The sequence below is a fragment of the Chlamydomonas reinhardtii genome, chromosome 8 (genome assembly GCF_000002595.2).
Source record: "Chlamydomonas reinhardtii strain CC-503 cw92 mt+ chromosome 8, whole genome shotgun sequence".
Classification (NCBI taxonomy): Eukaryota; Viridiplantae; Chlorophyta; class Chlorophyceae; order Chlamydomonadales; family Chlamydomonadaceae; genus Chlamydomonas; species Chlamydomonas reinhardtii.
This window is the reverse complement of record NC_057011.1, coordinates 3,951,596-3,970,972: the sequence shown is the minus strand read 5'-3', so window position 1 is coordinate 3,970,972 and position 19,377 is coordinate 3,951,596. Positions and strand designations below refer to the sequence as shown.

Here is a 19,377-nt window from a genome sequence, read left to right as displayed (position 1 = left end):
CTAATGCCCGGCTGGGCGCCTGGGATGCGCATCAGCAAACTTCTAGCCAGCCAGCACCCTGTTGGTATCTCCGGCGTTCAACCAGCCGCGCGCTCGTGCACTGCCGTTGCAAATTGTTTGCCACCTGCTGGGTCTGGGAATCAGCTGCACCCTACGGGACTTCACCAACCTGCCTTAACACTGTCCCATCGTACACGCTAAGGCCAGCTGCAGCACATGGGCGGACTTTCCCGTGTCGTGCCCTGCTGCTGCCCCGTGCCCCCGATGTGAGCCGAAGAACAGGTGCCGTACGCGTTTCGCCCCTTGTTTGTTACAGGTCATTCACCTCGCGCATGCTATTGCAGACTCTTCTCCAAAACAAACACGATGTTGTGCACGTCTCACCACACGCCCGACCACACACCAAGATTGCTTCTTCAAGACTCACGTCGACCCCGGGATGCCGGCTCCAACACCGCCAAACAGTTATCACCGGCCCTCGGCAACCTGCGTGTGCCTCTTTCGCACATGCCACCCGCACCGTTGCCCTGACATCCCCGGGCGCCAAGCCCTTCACCTCTCCGCTCTCACCTCTCGAACGCGCACTCCAAAATGGTTCGGACTGCCGCGGCAGCCCGAGGTCTTATACTTCCTGCCGTCCCAGCTCGGCCGGCTTGCTGCCGATGCATACTTGGCAACGAGAGGATACTCCACTACTGGTACATCGCCACCTCGAAATCTATATCCATAGAGAACCCATACTGCGCAGCCGTCGGCGCCCGGGCTGTATTTGGTGCTGCGGGCCAGCACTTGCCCCGCAGCAGTCCAAGCCCGTCTCGGCGCCGAGTGCCAGCAGCGAATGCAAATCAAACGCATCACCACACGCACACGATTCTCTAGGCGACACACCCGCGCACACACACATACACGCACATAGCATCTGCTACCCTGGAAACACACACTCTGACTACGACTAAGAATCACGCCGGGGCGGGTTGCGGCTAGCTATCTGCCGAACCCGCCCCAAACGGGTACCGAGAGTCGTGGTGCCGGGCATTTCCCACCCTCGCATGCGGGCGGGTGACGTGTCGATAACTGTGTGCAAAGAATCATGTCGCCTAACCAGCAAAAGCCTAATGCGATGGGGCACTATCCAACCATTTATGTGTTTTGCATAGCCCTACAAGAGGGCATACCACACTTGATCTATCAACAAAGTAAACACATGAGTGTATACCTACGCCGCAAGTTATCGACTACTGGTTCTCGTGCCCTTCGTGTCCCCGCGACCCACCGTACGTCCTTGCGAGCACCTGCCGCATCGCCATACAAAAGCCGCAGGTCCTTTGGACCGCGCAGCTCCTCTCCTCGGCCCCCCCACACGCCTCGCTCGCTCACACTCTTTGCATCAACCGTACATGCCCGCGCCGCAAACACGCGGCAGAGACGAGCGGGGTCCGGATGCGCTCCCGCGGCCTCCTGTCCTGTCCTGGTAAGCCACGTCACGCAGACACACACGAACCCTTCCTGGCCGGCGCACGCCCCAACCCATTGCGGGGGAGCGCGGGCGCAACAGCCGGAAGCAGTCGCTTTTATCCAACACCGAGAGCTCTTCCGCCCATGCATGTGTGGCCACAGCAGCAAACCGAGGCCCTGTCAATCTTCGCCTCCGAGAGAGACCAGTCACGCGACAAACTCCTCGAGACCCCGCGACCCCGTTCCGGCTCACTGCCCCAGAACACTATGTATACTCGATCCATCTACTAGTCAAGGTAAAACACACATGTGATAACCCATTCAAAGCTACATCAACGCTGACAACGCAATAGTCTGCGCCAGCTTGCCTGTCGCCCACCCATTGCAAACCTGACCCACATGCGGGGCGTTGGGGGCACGCGTGCCCCGCGCTCCCGACAGGGGCTGTAACAGGGCTTTGCATGGGCGTGCCATTGTCATCACGAGCAGGCGTATGTTGCTGGACGCAGATATCGAACGCAACTGCAAAAGCGGTGGTTCCACCGGACAGGCAACGTGCCTGGAAGGCCCGGGGAGCGGCCACCCAAAAATAGGAGTTCGGACGAAGACCCAAGACCCCATTGCCCCCCTCAAAATCTACTTGTAGATGAAACGTTTATTTAATACGGGCGGCGGCGCTGCCAGGAAATCGGAAACCCATGGGCGGTCGTGTTCCCATGGGCCCTGAAGCAGAAACGCGCCTGCTTACCCTCGGGTCAAAATGTTTCAGTTCTGCGGTCAGACACGGTCAAGAGTGTGCTAGTCCCGCGCACACGCAGACGCAGTGCGAGCCTGCTTAGCCCTTAGCAGGAGCACGGCACCGGGTGCAGCTGCTTGCGCGGCCGCCGCTGGAAAGTCGGCACGTGCGGTGCCGAGTAGTTTGCCGCCGTGGTGGCGTTGAGGGGGGCACGCATGTGGCGCAAAGCCGCCACCGGCTCCGAGTCGGGGTGCTCCTGCGCAGGGGGGGAGGGGATGAACGGGTCAAGCTGGAAAAGCGGATAGTGCGGTGTGCAGAACCGGTACGTCCATGATGATGCAAGGTGAGGACTAATCGCCGTAAGGTTGCTGGGGTGAAGGTCGGTCTGGTCGCTAGCACAGGCAGTTCATCGGCCGCGCCCCCCCCGGCACCGACCAAGTAACGCCATGAAAACGTTATGCATTTGATTGCAGATGCGGCTACACAACGCGCTCGCTGCAGGCTGAGCCCCCTTAAGTGCGACGACAATTCGGGCCGAGAGGTCACATCAAGTGGGGGGAGGTAGCTGCATAGCTTGTATCCGGCCGCATCCATCCCCGCTATGCCACAGAGGTTGTTGCCAGGTGCACGAAAAGCTGCTCCTGGCCCCATGAGAGTGCACACAAGCTCAATCGCCTTTCGTCGGTTGAACATTGAAAGGGTCCCGCGCCCCTTTCTCTTTCTCACCAGGCCATCGTCGGAGCTCGCGTCTAGGTACTGCGCCTCGTCCCGGAATTGGCCTTGCGAGTCCTGAGAGTCCGAGGTCTGGGCTGGCGCCTGCGGCCCTCGGCTGCTGGCAAAGAACGCGCGCAGCTCCTCCAGGGCCTCGTAGTTGTTGAAGATGCGCTTGGCACCGGTTTCGTTCCTGCGGAATATGTTTCATACACTTAGAGCGGGCGAAGAAGTCTCCGGCCGGCGTCCCACCTGTTTTCAACAGATTGTCTAACGCTCCCACCACCGCCGCGCTTACCCGTCCAGCTCTTGCACCTTGCGCTTGGCACCAGCAGATGCGGCTACTGACGACAGCGCGGCGGATTTCCGCGCAGCAGACTTGCCGGCCGCGGAAACGACGGTCGCCTGAATCTGAGGCGCCTCGCTACGGGTGCCCGCACTCGCCCGGCGCGCGCCAGGGAAGTACCCAGCGAGTGAGCCCTTGACCAGGTACCGGCTGCCGCACGCATTGCAGAGCACCGGCTTGTCGCAGGGCCCCTTTCGCCAGCAGGGAGTCGCGACGGTGCCGCAGTGGCAGCAGGGGCCGCCAGTGGAGCCTCGCATTGTGTCAGGCTATGGCAGCAACACTACACGATTTCGTGGTGCAGACCGGTCGACTGCAAGTCGGAAGCGCAGGCAAGCGGAAGCTCGATTGATATGGCGCGGTCTCAAAATCTGTCGCAGGATAGGTTTCCTGCCGGTCCGTGCGGTATGTTATGTATTTTTAAGTCTAGTTTACTGTCGGGACATGGCGCAGGCGCTCTCGTCGACGTCTTTGCTGCCCTGTCAGCTGCCCAGTCAGCAATGGGATGGAGGTAGCGAAGGCCAAATCTGCCGCCGCCTTAAGCACCCGGAGTGCCTCGTCATGAAGGTTATGGAGATCCTAGGGGCTGTAGACGGCTTCAAGGGCGTTTGCTTGTAACGCCGAGATACTGATGGTTCATGCAAATTCGTGGACCATCGACAGCGGATCCGAGGCCCTTCACGCTCAGCGCAGTAGCATTACAAGCTGCAAATGCCATGCAGACTTGGTGTCAACGATCAAATCCGCTTATGGCCTCGCGAGCAACGAGTTGACTGGAGCACGCATGTGAGCGAGCTTTTCCGAGAGTTCAGCGTTACGCAAAAGCGGATCTGTTGGAGCGCGAAACCACCGCCGTCTACTTGTGTAAGGGCCACAAACCCCCGCCCTACCCCGGCCCCTACCTCTCTTGGACGACCACACGCATTTCCTGTACTTCCTCGCCCTTGGTGCACGCACACAGCACGGTTGCCCGCCCCACAGGCAGACCCACACAAACCTGACGTCTAGCCTCAACTGAGGATGGCAACACCCCACGATATCATGCTCAACACCACTGGTAATCAGCCACGTCACTCCTGCTCCAACGTGCGCGCCAGGCTGAAGATGTCGCTGCTCGTCAGCCCTACGCCCTTCTCCCCTGACGCGGACCCAGCGCCCGCCACCACCACCGCGCCGCCACCCTGCGGCGCCTCCGCCTCCGCCGCCGTTCGCTCCAGCATCGCCACCGCATCCGGGCCCAACCGCCGCAGACCCTCCGCCATCACCGCCGCCGCAGCGGCGCGGCCGCGCGCGCGGCGCGCCTCCGCCGCCTCCGCCTCCGCCAGGGCCGCTGCGGGTGCGGCGCGCGAGGACGTGGAAGACGGGGAGGTCGCCGCGTCCGCCAATGCCTCGGCCTCGGCGCGAGCTGCGGCGGCGAGGGCTGCCTCCATGACGGTCCGCAGCTCGGACGCTAGCTTTGCCTCGCCGGGGCCGCCTACAGGGTTGGCAGCAGGAGCAGGTGCCCGTTGAGTCGGCGGATGTGAGGTGTCCGGGGATTTCGGGGCGTGCGTGACGCAGCCGTGCAAGGGAGGGACCGCATCCCGAGCTACGCCACCGCATACTACGCACGCAGCTGCCCCATGCGTGCGCCCGCGTCAGTGCGCGCCCCCCCTCTGCTCCCACACCGGCAACACGAGGCGAGAAGGACGAGGCGTGTCCAGGGCTGCCGGGCGTTTGTGATGCTTGCATGCAGACTACAGATCTGGACACCAGATCGCAATGTTAACCCCCGTCCAGAGCCTACCCGCCTATTTGGCTTGTCATCATCTCCGCCCCAGTAATCTTTGATTAGGCAAGCCCCCTGGCCCGTGCTGTTGTTCTTTCAGATGGCTACTGACACACGCCACACACGTGACTCGCTTTCCTCTGAACCCGCACCCCAGCAGCTGCCGTACTCCCATCCCCCCCAAAGCCACGCAGCCTCACCCGCGGCCAGGAGCGGCGTGCGGCCTCCGGCCAGGGTGTACGCGGCCACGTCGCGTGGTGCCCGGCCAGGGCGCACGCCGGTGAAGGAGGGGTAGAGTGGGTGGTTGGGGTCGCGCTCCTTGTTGGCAGCCTGTGGGGTACGGAGGGAGAGGGGCGGAGAGACATGGGCCGTGCGAACACTGCATACATTGCGCGTGTGGGCAGCTGCGACAACTGCCATTGGTGCCGACAGTCCGACGATTCTATCCATTGAAACCAGGCTGAGCTGACAGTTCTTCCCGTTTGCTCCCCGAGCCAAACGGCCGTGCCTGCGTCCGGCCGGGCGCCCCATACCCACCACCCGACTGTCCCTTCTTCTAGCATGACTAGTGTGGGCGTTCATAACCCCGTGTGGATTTGTAAAGCAAGCCTATCGCTACGGCCCAAGCCCCAGACCCGCGCGGCCCCGACCCTCGCGCAAGCCCCGACGCACCGTGAAGCCGTTGGCCGGCACCAGCAGCACCGACCTCGCCGCCGCCGCCAGCTCCGGGTCCAGCGGCTGCGGCCCCATGAAGGCCGACATGACGGCGCCTGCAGGTGTTTTCCGGGGAGGGGATTCAGGCATGGCTAGTCAGGAAGGAGGCGGTGTTGATTGGGCGCCGCGGGGTTGCGAAAGAGGCTCCGGAAAGGTCCGGGTCGGGTCGCATCGGTAGCAGCCACCAAACAAAGCGGTGCAGGCGCAACACACAATGCAATGAATTTCGCATCTCACCCGCCAGCGCCTCCTGTCCTTGCACGTGTGTCAGCAAGTAGGACTCCTGCTCGCCCACCACACCGCCGGTTTGTGCTGCGAGGGGCGGAGAACAGGGACGAGCGAGAAACGTACGTTGATTGGTGCAATTTGATGCGGCGAAACAGGGTGCAGCAATGCTTCAAAAGTGAAAAACAAAACTAGTTCAGACAAGAGGTGGGCGCTGCCTGCGCTGCCCTCGATTCCGTGCCTCCACTCACTCCCACCTCACTCACCCCTCCGTCCCTCAACCTCCCCGCCACGGCCACCACCGCACGGTAATAAAGCCCCAAACCTCACGCCTCCGCGACTCCGGGACCCCACGCCCCCGCCTCACTCACCCTGCACCAGCACGCCTCCCTCCGGCTGCAGCGTCACCCACACGCTGCCGCCCCGCCGCCAGTTGCGGCCGCCCTCATCCACCAGCTTCGTGCCCGTCAGCGGCCAGGCGGCGGGCGAGGGGCCGGGGCACAGCGCGTCCGGCAGCGACTGTGCGGCATTGCGTGCGGTTGGGTCGCGCTGTCAGTGACGGGCCACTGATAGCACCTGAGGTGACGGCCTAAGCGCGAGCTGTCTTGAGCCCCAGCAAAGTCGCCAGGCAGGTTGGCGTCGCCGCACACACGCGCATTGCACCCACATCTCGTTTCTATCTCCCCTTGCCACACACGTGACACAATCCGCCCCTACCTGCAGCAGCTGCTGAGCCGCGGCCACGCTGGCCGCCGCCTCCTTGCCGCTCTGCACCCGCCACGCCACGCCCATCTCGTCGTCAGGGACGGCGCCCGCCGCCTCCGCCTCCGCCGCCGCGTGCGCCGCCGCCGCGGGGCGCGACAGCAGCGCGGGCCAGGCCACGCCGTTGAGGTCGGTGGGGTCCTGGTTTGAATGGGGTGTTCAATTTGTGTGTGTTTGAGAGCAGAAGTGAAAAACGCCGTGTGCGTGTGTGTGTGTGTGTGTGTGTGTGTGTGTGTGTGTGTGTGTGTGTGTGTGTGTGTGTGTGTGTGTGTGTGTGTGTGTGTGTGTGTGTGTGTGTGTGCGTGGTTGTTTGCTAAAGGACGCAGGACAGCAACATACGCCATCAGCAACTGGTGATGGCGCGAGGGCGTGTTCGGGCAGTTGTGCCATGGCGCCAAACGATCGTGCTTGCACGGGCGGACCTCAAGGGCCCCAGCCGCCGCCGCCGCAACCGCAGCCACCAATACTCATGACAAGCCAACGCCCCCACGCGTTAACGTCCGTGCACGTCTCGCTCCACGCGCAGGGGCCCTATCTGGGGTCCATCCGCCCGAGCCCAGCCACCCCCGACCCTGCACGCCAGCCGCGGCGCCCCACCCCCGGGCCCGCTCTCACCAGGTGTGCGGGGCGCACGGCCTTGGGCAGGCTCAGCGGCGCCTGGCGCTGCAGGTAGTTGCCCAGCAGCCCGCGCCAGGAGCTGAGGAGGAGGAGGAGGAGAGTGGGTGGGTGGGTGGGTGGAAAAGGAGGGTGGGTGGGTGGGTGGGTGGGAAAGGAGGGTATGGTGCCCTCATCAGCCGCTGGGAGGCAACAGGCCCATGTAGCAGGCAAGCAGGTCATGCGGGTGCGTGGGTCAGGCAGGCAATGCGGCTTGCTGCTCCTGTCAAGCCGCCTCAGCCCGTCCCACCAACCCTCCCTCATCCCTGCCAGCCGCCCACTTCCGCTTCACCCCCACGGCGCGTGCGACGCTGCCCACCCCCCACACACACACCTGGCCACCTCCTGCAGGGGCAGGTCGCGCGCCGCACGCAGCACGAACGTCATGCCCAGCAGCGGCCCCGCGCGCAGCACGTCGGCGGCGTAGGCGGGGTCCGCCACCACAGCACGCGGGTCGCGGCCGCCGTACTTGGCGCCCAGCAGCTGTGGGGTTAAAGGGGGGGTGGGAGGGAGGGCACGGGGGCGTTAAGGCGGGTGCGAGGGTCGAGCGTACTGACGAGGGTGTCCGTGACCAGACACGTCTTCGTGTCCAAAACCCAGCTAGCTAGCTAGCGCCAACAAGCCGGCAGCCCCGCCCCAAGCTGCATTGCATACCTCCTTCGCGCTCCGGGGGCTGGTGCTGGGTCTTGGTTTAGTTAGGAGTTGGAATAAACTACCCACCACCACGATCACACACACACACACACACACACACATGCACACACACGCACCTGGTTGGCCAGCGGCTCGTGTGCGTACGCCTCCAGCTCCCAGTCCTTGACGCCGTCCAGACCGCCCAGCAGCCAGCGAGTGGGCCGCCGCCGCCACAGCGCGCCGCGGCCCACCTGGCCCTGCAGGGGTGGGCGGTGGGGTGGATGGGCGGTAGGGTGGATAGGGGGTGGTTGGTTACGGGAGGAGTGGTGCAGGTGCAGGTGCAGGGCGCGTGTGTTGAGGAAGACAATGTGGTGTGCTCGCCCCAGCATGCATGCAGAGCTCACACGGCACGGCGGCGTGCCGCCCCAGGTGTCAACGCCCCCAATCCTGAGCCACCCTCACGCTCTCCATGCCACCGCCCCCGGTCGCCAGTGGCCGGGCCCCCACGTGCCGACTACCTATGGTGATGTACCCTCCGCCCGACTACCTATGGTGATGTACCACAGCTCGCATATGCGGCTGCAGTTTCTCCTTGCAGCGCGACTGTTTCCTTATGGGATTGGTTCAAAGTTAACACCCACGTGCCGTGCCTCAGCTGCCTCCCTCTACTCCTGTGCCTGGCTACGCCTTCACTTTCTAAATAATCATGAATGTACCCCCCCGCCCAACCCCCCACGCCCTCATCCCCACGCCCCCAACCCCCACCCACTCACCCCCACGCCCTCACCCCCACGCCCTCACCCCCACGCCCCCAACCCCCACCCACTCACCCCCACGCCCTCATCCCCACGCCCTCACCCTCACGCCCTCACCCCCACGCCCTCATCCCCACGCCCTCACCCCCACCCACTCATCCCCTCACCCCCACCCACCCCACCCTCATCCCCACCCACCCACCCAGTCCAGCTCCAGCTCCTCCGCCTCCTGGCCGCTCATGTGCGCGGCACCTGTCAGACCGCGGCTGCGATCCAGACCGCTGGCACCGCCGCCCGGCAGCGGCCGGCCGGCGGGGTCCTGGCGGGGGGCGGATAAAGGGGGGTAACATTCATGGTTAGTAGTGGAAGTGGTAGACAGTAGACGGTAGCCACGGGGGCGGAAGGGTTAGCAGGGGTGGCGGGGTTAGCGGCGGTGGCGGGGAGGGTTGGCAGGGGTGACGGGGGTGCAGCAGAGGTGAGGTGTGGCGGGGCGCACCCGCAGGGGTGGCGTGGCTAGGCGGGCATGGCGGGTGAGCCCTCCCCTGTTCCCCACAAGACCAGTATGCCTTCATAAGCGCATAGCCCTTGCTGCTCCCCGACACAGGCACTCGCGTCGTATGCCAGAAACTGCAAAAGCTCCAGTGCCGTGCACCGCCGCCCCGCCGCCCCACCGCCCCACGGCTCCACAAGTGCCCTGCCCTTCCCGGCCCCGCCCCACCGCCCCACCCGACCCCGCCCCGCCCCGCCCCGCCCCGCCCCGCCCCGCCCCGCCCCGCCCCGCCCCGCCCCGCCCCACGGCCCCGCCCCACGGCCCCGCCCCACGGCCCCACGGCCCCGCCCCGCCCCACTGCCCCACCGGGCCCCGCCCCACCCCACCGCCCCGCGCCCCTCCTGCGGCCCACCGCCCTCCTGCGGCCCACCTCGGGGTCCGCCACGGCTATCCGCCTGACGCTGGCCGCCAGCGCCGCCAACTCGGGGTTGTTGTCCACGTACTGCTGCAGGTCCCACAGCGACACCTGCAAAAGCAGCCAGGGGCCGGGGGGTTACATTCATGAGTAAGAAGTGACGGCGGGGAAAGAAGGCAGGACGGAGGAAGGGGAGGGGAGGGGAGGGGTGAGGCAATGAGGGGCGGGAACGAAGCGTCGGGGGAGGGACGAAGACCCCAGGCAGCCGGCGGCGGTTTGTTGTGGGAGGGTGGGGGGCAACACCCGTGACCAACACCCGTGGGCAACACCCCAGCGCCATCTACCACCCATGCGGTCGCATTGGCAGCAAAAGGACCCCAGGCCAGCAGTGCCAAACCGTGATAAACAAGGCTCCAACAGGACGACAACCCCGCAACCCCCCCCCCCCAATCACACGCACACTCCTTGACAACTGGAACCTATTAGCTTGGGCTCGGGCAAGTAACCACCGCATGCAATCCCCGCATAAACCACCGCATATAACCACCGCATGTAACCCCTTACCTTGCTGCCGTCCTCCAGTGTGAAGAACATGCGCTCCGCCGCCACGCGCTGCGCCACCAGCGCCAGCAGCGCCTCCCGCTCCGGCCCCTGCAGCCCCGACACCTGCTGCTTGAAATCCTGTGTGTGGGGGGGGGGGATGCGGGGGAGTAGCCATTCATGCAAACGGCGTGTATTATAAATGGAAGTGCCGATGGGGGGCGGGATGGATATTGGGTTGCAATGCGACGTGCGACGCGAAGTGGGCAGCCGACTGAGCGGGTTAGTATCCGTAACCAAGAGGAGGGGTGAGACAGGGAGGGGAACATCGGGAGGGAATACACGGGGCACAACACACACACGCACACACACACACACACGCACGCACGCCCCCGCACCTTCCATGTCATGACGTTGCCCTTTGCCACCTCCTCCTGCAGCTCCCGGGCGCTCAGCTGCGTCGTGCCGGCGGCATACCTGCACCACGTGATGGCGTGTGCGTGTGTGGAAACGAACATGGAAGAAGACCCGTGCGTGTGTGTGCGTGCGTGCGAGTCAGCACCTATGCGAACGGCGCTTGTAGGCAACGCCCGCCATCGCAGCTTGCAAACAGAACACACACACAAAGACGCCCCTTGCAACCTGCCCACGTACGGCACCCACACAAGCCCGGCCCGCCCACACCACACGTTCTTGTATGCCTCAAGCACCCCTGAACCCCCGGGTCCCCAGCCTCCTGCTTCAGTCCTACTTGGAGGGGTCGGGGGTGCCCACCCAGCCGCCGTCGTCCGCCAACGCGGCCTGCACAGCCGCCTCGTCGGCGCGAGCCGGCAGCGACTCCGCGGGCCTGTGTTGCATTGGATTGGGTGGAAGGAAGGCAGCAAGGCATTAAGGGCGCCGGCGTGTGGATCCACGGGTGCTCCGCCCCCCCACCCACCCCGCCATGCATGCGGAGAGAGGCCGTGGCATGCACGATCCAAACTTGATTTGCCGGGGGGTCTGGGGCGGAATGAGCGCCGGAGTAGAGAGTGGTTTGACACGCGTGCGCCGCGATGTGGGTCATCGCCTGGCGCGCCCCCCTTAGCGAGGCTTTTCACACATGCATCGAGATTTGGGTCCGCTACAGGGAGGTCAAGGGAAGGCCCAAAGCAGCCGCGTGTACAGGCGCTGCGTGGGATGTCCACTCCAGGACCCTCCGCACACACGAGGCCGGTTTGCCCCCCCCCCTGGCTCAGTGGCGGTCCCCCCGCGAAAGCTCCCGGGCTTCACAAGGCTCAAGTTGTTTTGAGGAGCGTTCCCCGACGCAGGTGCTTGCGACCGTGGTGTTGCGACCGAAATTCCGGGCGTGCACTTGCTCAGAAACCTTCTTTCGGGGTGCAGCCGGTCGAAGCATGCAATTACATCTGAATCCGGCGCACCTGGACAGGTCCTTAAGCGTGACGTGCGCGCCAGAGGGCGGAACATCGGCTCCCGGCACCTCGGCCGCCTGGCCCTTAAAGCGATCCCAGTTTTCCGGACCCAATCCAAACTTCTGTCTAAGCTGGCCGACCAGGTCAAAAGTCCATGGCTCACTCGTCGGCGCGGAGGTGGTCGCCATTTAATCAGCTTGTCTCGTGTGAGCTATTGATTATCGTATATGCTCAACTCAAATCCATATGAGGGTACACAGCATCACTTGATCAAAAGACTAACAGCTGCACGCGCAGCGGCGAGAGTGCACCGCTCCCTCGTCTACAGTATATATGTGCTGAATGTATGGAAACACAATCTGACGTTGTGCGTGTCGTGCGTGACGCTCCACGAGCGGGAGTTTTGCATGGGCGCAGATCATTGCAACTTCATATATGTGTACACAGCTTCAGATATATAAATTTGTGGCGTGCCATATCGAGCAAATCAACCTCACAAGCCTGCGCACGTATCGGGCAGGGCACAATTTGCCTGCACGCCCGCACAACGCAGCTCTTTACGCGACTGTGGCCTTGAAAGCTCAACGCTCATGTGCTAAGCTTAGGGTTAACGTAGGAGGTAGCCGGTAGACGCGCGGCGGTAGCAGCCGTGCACCATGGGGAGCAAGCGCACGCGTGACGCCTCGGCGTCGCGGAGCCCTGAGCGGTAAGCCTCTGGGCGAGCCACGGGCAAGCCTGAATGGCAAGAGGCGAAACTGTGGGCAGGCCGGGGGACACTGTGCCACTGGGCGCGTGTGTGTATGGGCCTGCGTGTGCGTTTGGGCCTGCGTGCCGGGTCTAGCTGCGCACCGTCCCCCTCATGCACTCCAAAAAGGTTGATGCTTGTTGCGCTGGATGCGCGATGGCATTCTCATCAGGCTTCAGAGACAATTACAACCCCAAATCCTGGAGTCAGTGAGGAGGCGCGCCCACCACTGGGCGGAGACGGCCTCCAAAGGATTGCCCTGGGGGGGCATGAAGTGTTCGGTACTCCACCGCCACACCGTGCCCGCAATGCCCCCATCGCCTGTGTCCACACATTCCCACCCCTACACGGCTTCCCCCCCCCCCCCCAAACCCCTATACTCCCTCCTGACTCGTGTCCACCCTCCCGCGCAGTGGCGAGAAGGAGCGCAGCGGAAAGGCCTCGAAGCGGAAAGACAAGGAAAAGGATAAAAGCAAGGACAAGGACAAAAGCAGGGATAAGGACGGCAGTCAGAAGGAGAGGGAGAGGAGGGGCAGCGATGGCGACCGAGCCGCGGGCGGCGGCGACAAGGAGGCTTCGCAGAAACGCTCGCGGCGTGAGGAGTCGCCGCCGCCGCCGCGCGGCTCGCGCTCCCCCTCCCCCAACGACCGATACGACGGTGGCGCTGGCGCCGCCGCCGGCAGCCGCCGGGACGATGGCCGGGACCGGGACCGGGACGCCCGATCAGAGTACGGCAGGCGGGATCAGCCATACGACCGGCGCGATGCCTCGTACGACAGGGGTGGCGACCGGCGAGACCGGGACCGGGACCCGTACCGAGATCGGGACCGGGATAGGGATAGGGACCATCGGAGCGGCGGACGTGACTACTACCACAGATCTGACAGCTACCGTGACACCCGAGCCGTCAGGGACCGGGACAGGGACAGGGACAGGGACAGGGAGTACGGCTATCGGGACCGCGAGCGGGAACGGGAACGGGAGCGCGAGCGCGAGCGCGGGAGAGATTCGCGTGGGCGGCGGCGGCCGTCACGCTCCGCATCCCGGTCACGCGGCTCGGATTCGGAATCCGGGTCCCGGGACGGCCGCCGCCACCGCCGGCGTCGCGGCGGGCGCTCGCGCTCCCGCTCGGAGTCCAAATCTGTGTCCGGCCGCTCCAGCAGCAGCAGAAGCAGCGGCCGCAGCAGTAGCCGCAGCGACGGCAGTAGCAGCCGGAGCCGCAGCCGCAGCAGCGGCCGTTCGCGTTCCGCTTCGCCGGGCACGAAGGGCCGCAGCCGCCGGCCGCGCGGCGCCAAATCAGGACGCAGCGGGAGCCGCAGCCACAGCCGGAGCCGCAGCCGGAGCCGGGATCGTGATGCCAAAAAGGCGGCGGCGCCAGCGGCTGACGGCGCTGGCGGTGCTGCTACCGGCGCAGCGGCGGCGCCGCGCCGGCGGGCAGGTGCAAAGGATGAGGACGGGGAGGGAGAGGTCGGCGGCGGCGACGGAGGTGGCGGCGGCGGCGGCGGCGCGGACGCCAGCACTGGCCTGCTGTCTGAGGAAGCGTTGCAGCGGTGAGAGCTGGTGTGGGGCTGTGTGGGGGGCTGTGTGAGGCTGTGTGAGGTTGTGTGGAGCTGTGTTGGGGATAAGCACTGGTAGGCCTGTGAGGGGAATGTCGCAGTGCTGGGTTGTAGGGGGCGGACAGGGTTGGCGTCCTTGGTGATCTGGGGTCAGTGGGGCCCTGACGCCCCTAACCGCCCCTCGTTAACGCCGCCCCGAGCCTCCTGGCCCACCCTCAACGAATTCACTTGCGCACATACCATACACACTCCTCTTGTCACTCTTAGCGTTTGCCCTGATAGCACTCCTCCCCGCCACCACCGCAGCAAGCGCGCTGAGCTGGAGTCGCGGCTGGTGGCTGAGGAGCTGGAGCGGCGCGTGGCGGCCTACGTGGAGGAGCGCGTGGCGGCGGTGCTGGGCAGCGAGGCGGTGCAGCGCGAGCTCAGCAGCAGGCTGGAGCGGGAGCGGAGGGCCATAGAGGAGCAGGTGAGTTTTGGGGGGAGGGCAGCGCGGGGCGGGGAGAGGGTTAGGGCACGGGGTTATGGGGGTTGTAGATTCCAGCCCAAACTGAACCAAACCCAACCCGGGTGGGGATCGGTTGGATGTCGAAGCCCAGCGAGTGCGGCGAGGAGGGGAGGAGGCGGGATGCTGCCATCCATGAGAGCCGGATGAACACGCCCCACCGGGGATGGGGGGGGACGGGAACGGGGGCTTGCAGACGTGCATGCTTGTTTTGAGCTGGTAGCGTGAATTCGGGCAGCGTTGCTCAAACTCCACACCGACTATCCGACTTCCCGATGGCCCCTCCCCGACACACACACACACACACACACACACACACACACACACTCCACACCCTCTGGGCGGGCTTTCGTTGCGTTTTTTTTAACACACACTACACACCCCCGCTCGCCCCATGGCCAGGTGGAGCGGGAGCTGGTGGCTGAGCGCGAGCGCTCCGGCCGCGAGGAGGAGGCCCGGCGCGAGGCCATCCGCGCGCAGCAGCAGGAGCTGCTGGACCTGGAGGCGGCGCAGAGGCAGGAGGTGCGGGCGAGGCCGTGTGGTGATTGGGGGGGGGTTCGCGAGTAACAGACGCGCGCACGTTTTGACTAGCAGACTAGGCAATACCCACCTAGACGTACGGACATCAACGGAGCCCGGGCGCCGAGGAAGGGACCAGCGCCAGGGCGGGATGCTCGCATGTGCAAAAGTGAAAAGGCAAACGGTGTGAGCAGAAAGGCGTGCGAGCGAAAGAGGCAACCGTATTTGCAAGATAGGGGAGGGGTTCGGTTGCGCGTGTGGAGGCTGCGCGTGTGTTTGATCTTTCGGGTGGCGGATTCGTGTAAGATGGGGGGAGGGCATGCCCGGGGTTGGGGCGCGTCACAGAGCACCGTCCGCGCACACGTGCACACGCACGCCACGCCCCCGAACCCGCGCCTCCGCTCCCCTCCTCTGCTGCACCGCATTGCGTCCGTCCCCCGCAGGCGGAGGCTGCCGCCCAGCGGCGTGCGGAGGAGGAGGCGCGGCAGCTGGAGCGGCACTTCCTGGAGCTGCAGGCCAAGCAGGCAGCCAAGAAGGAGGAGGAGGAGCGGTGAGGAGGAGCGGTGGCGGTAGTGGTGGTGGTGGTGGTGGTGGTGGTGGTGGTGGTGGTGGTGGTGGTGGTGGTGGTGGTGGTGGTGGTGGTGGTGGTGGTGGTGGTGGTGGTGGTGACATTTGGGGGCGGCGAGGGTGGCTATGGTGGACGGGAGGAAGGAAGGAAGGTGCTCGTGCTCGTGAAGGTGAGGGCTGTGTGAGTCGGCTGCGTCGAAGCAACTGCAATGTTGCAACACTGCATCATCGCAACAGCAACCACCGCCGCTCACCACCCGCTGACGCCTATGCCGCAAGTCCACGCGCCTGATGCATGCACACGCCCGCAACCTGTCCTGAAAACCAAGCCATCCCATCCACACTGTGCATCCAAACTAGCCACACCGCAACTGTCCCTGTCTTCCCCATGCGCTCCCTACCCCTCGCATGTCCCGTGCTTACCACCACTTCCCATTCCTGTGTACTCATGTGTGCTGCAGCAAGAAGAAGGAGGAGGAGGACGTCAAGAAGCAGCAGGCGCTCATCTTGGGCAAGGGCCGCAAGAAGATGAGCTTCAGTCTGGGCTTCAAAATGTGACGTGATTGCTTGAAACTGTTTACGGTGCTGATGTTGACGTTGCTAGCTCTGGCTTCTGGCTTGGGGAGGCAGTCGTTTGACCATGCCCAGTAGGAACCAAGGGTGGGATCGGTGGTGGGAGTGGTTTCGTCTCGTTGGAGTGCTGCAAGGCATCTAGCCGTTGAGCATAATTGCGTATTGGTTTGGGGGGCTTGGGAGTTGGGGGCGTGTGTAGAGGACGCGCAGCAGGAGGCCTCGCGCGCTGTGTGTGTGCTACTGGGCGGGTGTGAGCAGAGGTCCCTGCGGTCAGTGCGGTGATACAACCCCAGGCTCTGTCCACCAGTTCGTAAGCAGCCTGCCCTGCTATCGGCCGCTGAGGCTGTGTGTTGATGTAAGGATACGAGCGGGCGGCAAGACATTCCCAAAGCAGGCGGAGGCGGGTGCCCTCTGGGGGCCGTGTGAATGAGCCAGCAAACCAGCAACTCGCACTGCGCACACCGCTGCCTGCACAACCCTTCCCCGGCTGCCAGACCTTTGCAACAACATGCTTGCAGCGCTCATGCTCGTTCATGCTCGCGATGTCGGCCGACAGGGCCGCTCGAGGGATGGAGACTCACCGACTCGACCTGGCTGGCCAGCAGATCGCCCCCTGTCCATCTCGCTGTTTGCCTCGCCATGCTGCGGTGTCAGGGCGCCACAGCAGTGACACCACAATATTGACACCACAACAATGACACCACAGCAGTGACACCACAGCAGTGACTCCCAGCCAGCCAGCAACTTGTCGGTACAGTAACTCCGGCGTCCGACCAGCCGCGCACTCCTGCACTGCCGTTGCAAATTGTTTGCCATCTGCTGGGGTCTGGGAAATAGCTGCACCCTACGGGACTTCACCAACCTGCCTTAACACTGTCCCATCGCACGCCACAGCACTGACACCACAGCACTGACATGACACCACAGCAATGACACCACAGCAATGACACCATAGCAGTGACACCACAGCAGTGACAAGTCGCACCCCGCCTCGCTACAGCCAGCATTACCTGCCGGCATTACCTGCCTTTCATGCCAATGCATCAGCACACCATCCAGGCACGCTCGTGACACTCGGCATCCGAGCCACGCAACCCCAACCCCAACGCGCCACCAACAAACCTGCATTTTCCTCTACCTCCACACATGGGACACCCCGCATCCCCCACAGGCCCCTGCAGTCCATCAGCCACACCAGCTAGAAACCCCGTCAAGACCTTCACTCTCTCGACTCCCGCTCTAGCTCCCGAACAATCCTAACGCTAGCCACTCAGCCGCCTAGCCGCCTAGCCGCCTAGCCGCCTAGCCGCCTAGCCGCCTAGCCGCCTAGCCGCCGCACACTGCCACCCAGCTGCCTTCTATGCCCCTAGCTCCTCATCCACCACCACGAATTCCATGCCGTTGTCCCTCCGGTAGTCGTGTGTGTTGTGGTCCGTCACGTTGGTGTCCGAGAGCTCCAGGTTGTAAAAGTCGATGGAGCCGGGCGCGGCGAACAGCGGGCCTAATGGGGGGCAGCGGTGGGGGGGCAGGCGGGTGTAGGGTTGCGTGTGGGGTTTGGGTGGACAGGCGGCGGGAACCGGATCCAAGTGAGTTTCGTTGAGGTGGGGGCCATGGGATGGCGAACGGTGGGAATAGCGGGAGTGCAGCCACCAGTGCGCTTTAAGCTGGGGCTGGTGGAGAAGGGCGAGGAGTAAAAGGATGTGGAAGAGGAGGCGGCGGCGGTGGCACCCCTGCATCACCTAGCTAGCATACCTGAAGCCCCAACCCCACCACCTCGTCCGCATCGCACATGCACACACACGTTGTCCGTTTCTCCTGTTTCCCAACACCCACATACACAAACACACACACACGCGCGCACACACACACACATACACATACACACACACGCACACACACACACACACACACACACACACACACGCGCGCGCGAACACACACGCGCGCGCGCGTGCGCACGCACGCACCTGCGTGCCAGGTGCCGACCTCGAACTTGACGAAGCAGCCAAAGGGGATTTTGAACACACGGATGTCCTCCGGCCGCGGCCATTGGTCCAAAGACAGCGTGGGCGCCGCCAGGGCCACGTACCTGAAAGTGTGGGTGCGCAAGCCGCGGAGGGGGGGCGGCAATGCGGTGGGTGGGTGGGAACCGGATGGGGCGTGGCTGGTCGGCCGGCGGGCTCCAATCCGCAGGGCATAGCCGAGGGGTTGAGGTGTTGGGTGGACGGTGGACAGGAGGTAGCAAGGAAGGGGCGGAGCACTGCTGCAGGCACGCCCGCGCCCACCCCCCCATGTGCATCGAGCTTGGTTGCCGCTCTCCCCCAAGCTGGCTGCTACTGGGTGCCTGCCGCAGCGCTGCGAACGACCTTGACGGACACTCGTACTCCCTCACACACAAACACACACACGTGTACAAACATGTACACACACTTATGCTACGGCACTGCGCACAACATGTACCGTGAGCATCGCACCGCATCACAGAGACCGCCTCACCAGGGGTGCCCGGGCGTCAGGCTCCCGAGGCACTGGGTGCACTGGCCGTGGTAGGTGATGCGGTGGAAGCGCAGACCGCGGGCCGGCAGCTTCATAATGTAAAACCTGAGGGTCGAGGTTCGGGTTTTGTGTTGGGCGCATCATGTGAGCGTGTGTGTGTTCGTGTTGTTGGGCCCAAACCCCTTCAGCTGGGGTAGCAGCGGCACGGGCGGCTATGAAAGACCCCGGGGGGAGGGGTTCAGCTGCGCAGGATGAGCTGCCCATAGCGTAAAGGGTTCGTGGCAGTGGCTTCAGCGCACTGCCCGCACCGCGCCCCCAACCCTGTCCTCCGGCCCCGCAGCCAGCGTCCACACGCACCACCCACCTCGGTGTCCCCTTGTCCAGCACGAGCTGCGCGTCCTCCTTATCGAACATCTTGCCGTCATCCGAGGTTGTCACTATCTGTATGGCCAGACGCGATGCGAAGCTTTTATTGCGACTGCTTGAGGCTCGCGTGCGAGCATCCGCTCATGCGCATCCGCACCTGGCCGAAGGGCTTGATGTTCTCTGGGGTCAGTGGCGTGACCTTAAGCACCACTTGCTTCAGAGTTTGCGTCTCATTGGTGCTGGCCTGGGCCATTGGCGTAAAACGAGTTCGATTCGTGCGAGGCACTGGTCTGGAGAGCGAGCACCGCTTTGCGACGAGGGTCTGCATTGTTGCTGAAATGCTGCTATACGGCCGGCGCTCATCAAACTGCCTCCGAGTTGGTGAATCGTCCCTTGGGCCACTGCCCGATGCATAAGCACAACCTGTTTCGTGTGTAAAGGAACCA

The 19,377-nt window shown here is 64.2% G+C and overlaps 4 protein-coding genes across 4 annotated transcripts; 1 reads left to right on the top strand and 3 right to left on the bottom strand.

Moving 5' to 3' along the window:
* Positions 1-298: 298 nt before the first annotated feature.
* Positions 299-3,819, bottom strand: CHLRE_08g378800v5 (uncharacterized protein). Its single transcript, XM_043065223.1, has 3 exons — positions 3,201-3,819; positions 2,918-3,095; positions 299-2,447 (listed from the first exon to the last, which is right to left on the bottom strand). Exons 1-3 carry the CDS (start codon positions 3,503-3,505, stop codon positions 2,298-2,300), a joined length of 633 nt encoding a protein of 210 aa, XP_042922224.1. The 5' UTR covers positions 3,506-3,819; the 3' UTR covers positions 299-2,297.
* Positions 3,820-3,931: 112 nt separating this feature from the next.
* CHLRE_08g378750v5 (uncharacterized protein) lies at positions 3,932-11,933 on the bottom strand. Its single transcript, XM_043065222.1, has 15 exons — positions 11,617-11,933; positions 10,950-11,045; positions 10,597-10,675; positions 10,223-10,339; positions 9,674-9,769; positions 8,956-9,072; positions 8,136-8,255; positions 7,700-7,848; positions 7,327-7,408; positions 6,667-6,852; positions 6,321-6,468; positions 5,962-6,036; positions 5,683-5,780; positions 5,211-5,340; positions 3,932-4,719 (listed from the first exon to the last, which is right to left on the bottom strand). Exons 1-15 carry the CDS (start codon positions 11,793-11,795, stop codon positions 4,316-4,318), a joined length of 2,076 nt encoding a protein of 691 aa, XP_042922223.1. The 5' UTR covers positions 11,796-11,933; the 3' UTR covers positions 3,932-4,315.
* Positions 11,934-12,059: 126 nt separating this feature from the next.
* CHLRE_08g378700v5 (uncharacterized protein) lies at positions 12,060-16,440 on the top strand. Its single transcript, XM_043065221.1, has 6 exons — positions 12,060-12,313; positions 12,766-13,902; positions 14,215-14,374; positions 14,813-14,932; positions 15,373-15,479; positions 15,958-16,440. The coding sequence occupies exons 1-6, from the start codon at positions 12,264-12,266 to the stop codon at positions 16,052-16,054; spliced, it is 1,671 nt and encodes a 556-aa protein (XP_042922222.1). The 5' UTR covers positions 12,060-12,263; the 3' UTR covers positions 16,055-16,440.
* A 7-nt stretch (positions 16,441-16,447) lies between these two features.
* CHLRE_08g378650v5 (uncharacterized protein) lies at positions 16,448-19,289 on the bottom strand. The gene is made up of 5 exons (XM_001694310.2): positions 19,089-19,289; positions 18,930-19,006; positions 18,566-18,670; positions 18,037-18,158; positions 16,448-17,570 (listed from the first exon to the last, which is right to left on the bottom strand). The coding sequence occupies exons 1-5, from the start codon at positions 19,182-19,184 to the stop codon at positions 17,428-17,430; spliced, it is 543 nt and encodes a 180-aa protein (XP_001694362.2). The 5' UTR covers positions 19,185-19,289; the 3' UTR covers positions 16,448-17,427.
* Between the last annotated feature and the right edge of the window lie 88 nt (positions 19,290-19,377).